The sequence below is a fragment of the Morone saxatilis genome, unplaced genomic scaffold, assembly GCF_004916995.1.
Source record: "Morone saxatilis isolate NCDOM2014 unplaced genomic scaffold, NCSU_SB_2.0 Contig16, whole genome shotgun sequence".
Classification (NCBI taxonomy): Eukaryota; Metazoa; Chordata; class Actinopteri; family Moronidae; genus Morone; species Morone saxatilis.
Window position 1 is genome coordinate 25,926,678 of NW_023339718.1, and position 4,935 is coordinate 25,931,612.

Genomic DNA, 4,935 nt, shown 5'->3' on the forward strand with positions numbered 1-4,935 from the left:
TAAAGGCCAACCAGCAGATCACATGTTCTAGTCCTGCCCCAAACTCAGCACATTTTGGGTCAACATCTTTACAGCCTACAGTAAAATGTTCCAAAAAGATAGTTGGGAGGGTATAATCACTTGATTGATGCAGCTACCATTGTTTTCTTTTCTGTGAATACTCTTACTTTAAACATATGCTGCAAATGAATGTACGAAACTAATGGAAAATCAATAAAAATTGTTGAATGAAAAACCAGCTCATTCTAAGCTCATTCTAAGGTAACAAAACCAATAATTATATTCAGGTGATTAGTGATACACTAATGAAAACATACCTATGAATATTATATTCCATTTCTGCCATTAGAACCCCCTAAATGTTACACACTGGACCTTTAAATATACACATTTGGTAATATCTGAAAGGAATTTAATAGTTAAAGCGGCTGTAAGTGATATTTTTCTGTCATAATAAGTGTTAAATAGCTATTTTGTTACTGAGAGTGGTAACTCAGTAACATGGGTCTCCCAGTCCCTGCTTCCTGCATTAAAGAGAAGGCACTGCCAACTGCAAGAACGTAGAGGAAGTTCTTGAAATTCTGATTTCGTTTGCAGCACCTTTAACATCACATTTGTGTTCCCTGCAATTGTAACCAACAAGATAAGTTTAACATTAACCTAGGATGCAAAGGGCTATGGCCAGAAAGGTTGGCAAGAGACTTTGTCATTTTCTAACAAAATCCAATTCAGGTCTCTGAGTACCACAGGGACATGGTACCAGCACCAGTAACTGTTCTGTTTAACACATTCTTGCGTGGTTGCTCTCCTCAGGGTTTCCTCTTTGTAGTACTGTAATGAAACGCCTACGCCACACACCTTTTCTTTTCCATGTGGCACACCCTGCAGAGCTTGCATAACCTGTCTGGAATGTGGTAGAATGGGAGGTAACATATACACAAAGACAAAGCTAGTTTCAGACACACTGTATGGGAAGACAAATTGTGTGAACCATTTTCTTTGTTTTACGGTTTAGTCCAACCAAGAAGCCAAGGTAAGAACTACCTGAATATGGTTATGTAGGATTTAGCTTTTCAGCATTTGGTTCGTGTTTTGTTTGTCTGTACCACCACATATGGAATTCTAAATTATGGCTGCACTTCTAAACATACTATACCAGAATCAGCTAGTTTATATTGAAATGCTATTTTCTCCTTAAATCCTATATCCTATAAACATTTAGGAGACATTAATTGCCAACATATACAGATATCTGAGATTGATGTAAAATACTGTGTAGTTCTACGAGACGGCGAGATGGATGTTGGTTTGGTTCATCTCTGTTTATTTGTATAACTGAGTTCACAAACACAATGTTCACATCCAGAGGGATGCTATTGTTTCCAGACTTACCATATATGTCCAGTTTTATTTAGGAAAACAAGACATTGAATATGTCACACAGGGTTTTGCCTATAATATTTCATATGAACGCACAGTGTAGCCAACTTGGCAACTTTCTTACTAGACTTAGTCACTTTTCAGACTCTCTTTACAACTTTATTTCTAAAAACAACAAATCTTATTCATTGGGAAAGTGAGAAATACACAAATATATGATATTGTAATTTATTCCTATGCATGCTGCTCACGTATTCTCAGTCAATATAATAATGACTGTACAGTAGTTTGGCCACCTCTTGACAAATAACACATTTTGGTGATTTTTTTTTTATTGAAGCTGGAGCTTTTCGAATGGACCTTACAGACCCCTGACTTAAATATCATTGAAAATCAATTGAAAATGTTATTTTTTGGTTTAAAGTGTGTTGCCATTCATAAACAAACTAAAAGCGTCACTAAATTCACTTGTATTGTGTTTATGGTTATTGCACTTAAATTCAAAGCTCCTCCTGAATCTAGAGTAAGGTGTACTTACCCAGGAGTGGGTTACAGCAAGTACAAAGAGGAACTATTAAATAAGAGACCAATGTTGCACTTCTAGTGGACCCCACAATACTTTTGTGACACTGTACATTGACATCAGGACCTTAAGCTTAGTAGTACTCCACAAATGGTCCACACATTTTAAACATTTCTTCTCTTGGCATTAGGGCTGTAAAATCTAGCAATATGTATCACAATATAGGGGTTACGATTCAATATTCTATACTGTCGGTCGACCGACTAATCAGGCCAATTAGCTTGCATTTTGAGATAATCGTCATCAGGCCATGTCTTTGCTCACAAGGCTGATAAATGAAAAATGTCTACAGGTAGCATTGTCAGTGTGACTGCTGTGGAACAATGTTAGCTTTGTGAGTTTGGGGAAGGTGGTAAAAAAGTTGGTTTTGGCCCCTGTACTATAACTCTCATTCATGCTGTTGTAAATATATACCTGGATTTCCGATAGAACAGAATAGAATTATACTTTTCTTTCTTTTAATATCGATATTATATATCGTCCATCAGCAGCCCTGCTTTCTAAATATCCGCATCGGCCACTAAAAAATCCTATCAATTTTGCAATCTTTTAATAACGTAATTTTAGGAAAACCTGTCATAGAACCCACCACCATATGCATAAAATCGAATGTGGTTGATGGTTTAAACACAAAAATCAATATAGTGTTTTTTAGAATCGATACAATATTACAAAACAAAATATTGTGATACTCAAGTGTATTGGATCCCCTACTCGGCAAATGACCATATACTTTAGAAAAGCCTATGTATGTGCTATATTACAGCTAAACGTAATTCTTTAAGTTGTGAAACTGAGTTCCGCCTGGTGTCACAGATGGCGCGGAGAAAAGCTACTGGCACTTCTAGAGCTACGAGGCGGAGACACTGGTGGCATTTGAGACAGCGATGGAGGATGCTAGGGGTGTTTGAGATCAACGCAGAACATGAGTTCTACCATCTAACAGCCATGATAAAAGAGGGTATGCATGCTTCCGTTCAGACCACTATGGACACACCAGACCAGGTGAAGAATATTCTGATTATAGGCCACTCAACATGAAACTCTGAAGACATACATTCACACAGTAACACTTTGTTTTTGCACAGGATACACTCACAGCTGAACATTTCAAGGCAGAGGAAACTAAAAGCCATGAGGCAAGTGATGGTGTTTTCACCTGAAATCTTTTTCTATTTTAGAAACAGCAATTTCTAAACCTTTACCTTGCTATCTTGCATAATGCTGTCCATTCTGATTACATATTCAAAGTTCCTTTCCATTTTTTTGTCATATTAACTGAAACTTTCACTGTATCCTGGAAGCAGAACAGATAATTTGTGAAACAATCAGGTTCCTCTGGCTTCTCCTAGTGCTCCTAATGGCATTAACAAGAATCCACCGGGCCTGAATGAAAACAACCAATCAGAGCTGAGAATGATGATTGTTGAGTCTCATTCCCAGGATGTCAAATACACTAGACACTTTGGGACCCTGGGAGAATCAACAACCAACTATGTTCAAGCCACAAACCCAAAGCGTCTTTATATCTGTTTCTGCTCTGATTGGTTGTTTTTGTCCAGGCCTAATGCCATTAGGAGTGCTATAACAAACCAGAGGAACTTGATTTCTTCACATATTGTTTGTCTCATGTACTACTGTGAGAACACAGTGAAACTTTCAGCCAATATGGCAAAAAGTTATTTTATAATTGTTAGCTTTAAAGTAAGCAAATTGAATCCTTGCCTTCCAGGGGTTTGAGATGCAGACATTTGCAGCACCAGTGTTTGCCAAACTGAGGCGTTCACTGGACATCACAGAGGAGGAATACATGAACTCCCTCTGCACAGGCGGGTGCTACCTCCAGTTTGTCAGCAACTCCAAGAGCAAGGCAGATTTCTTTGTCACGTAAGCATAATCCTTTGTGACACACGTGGACCTTCCATCTACTATATCTTTACCTTATCTCATCCTAACTCTAATTTCAAACACCCAAACTGTCCTCACCCTGATAAATCTGTTCTTGTTTTCAGGAATGACAAGAGGTTCTTCCTAAAGACCCAGAGTAAGCGCGAGGTCATGTTTCTCCTGTCCAATCTGCAGGCATACATGGACCACTTGGAGAAATACCCTCATTCACTGATAGTGAGGTTTCTAGGTAAGAGTGATAAAGGTGGTTTTTCTTTTACTTTTCTGCCAATTTTAAAGGTTCAGTGTGTAGGATTTAGTGGCATCTAGCGGTGTAGCTACAGATCACAACTCCCTCGCTTCACCCTTCTGTTCCAAGCACGAAGAACACAAACAACCCTATCTAGAGACCATGTCTGGTTTGTCCCCTCTGGGCTACTGTGACAGTTCAACTTGGCAGAGTCCATAGAAGGCGACCCACAGTGTCTAATCTATTTTTGCTGAGAACCACATACTCCTCAGACCTCTCAAATGCAGGTATTATTGCTGGTTGCCTTTAGTGACTGCATATATTGAAAACACAGTAACACGTAGCCTACCTGTTATCCTAAAAGCCTTTAGGGGGCTTTAATCAATTTAAAATATACACTCATCTGTCTACACTAAACAACAAGTCGCACCCAGCAGGACTCATTCACCATGTTTATAATGTGGGAAACAAACTGAATGTCTCTGTATTATAGGTTCAAATTCCTCCAGACGAACACTGAACATTTAATTCAAGAGCTTTGTTGTTTTCAACAGCTGTCGTCACTGTGAGTAACCAGAGATGCCGAAAGTCACCACTTAACACGGTCACTCTTCCAACCATAACACCGGTACTGCAGTAGTGCCCTACTTAAATTAGGCCTTGTAGACCTTTGTTCAGAACCAGAATTTGGTGGACTGCTGAGGTGAAATATCTTTAAGTTTACTCAACTTACTCCATATGGAGTTCTGCTACTCATGCTCAAAACCCATTGGCTCACAGAACTAGGGGCTTCAGGAGGGAGGACTACAGCTGGTATGGCAAGCCCTTTTAACAT

General features: G+C 38.9%; 1 protein-coding gene across 1 annotated transcript in view; it reads left to right on the top strand.

Moving 5' to 3' along the window:
• LOC118325999 (phosphatidylinositol 4-phosphate 5-kinase-like protein 1) overlaps window positions 1-4,935 on the top strand; it is a 16,660-nt gene that overhangs the window by 7,355 nt on the left and 4,370 nt on the right. The window contains exons 2-5 of the mRNA XM_035658883.1: window positions 2,730-2,968; window positions 3,052-3,102; window positions 3,696-3,850; window positions 3,976-4,100. Of these exons, the coding sequence (XP_035514776.1) occupies window positions 2,730-2,968; window positions 3,052-3,102; window positions 3,696-3,850; window positions 3,976-4,100 (570 nt within the window). The remainder of the gene's footprint in view (window positions 1-2,729; window positions 2,969-3,051; window positions 3,103-3,695; window positions 3,851-3,975; window positions 4,101-4,935) is intronic.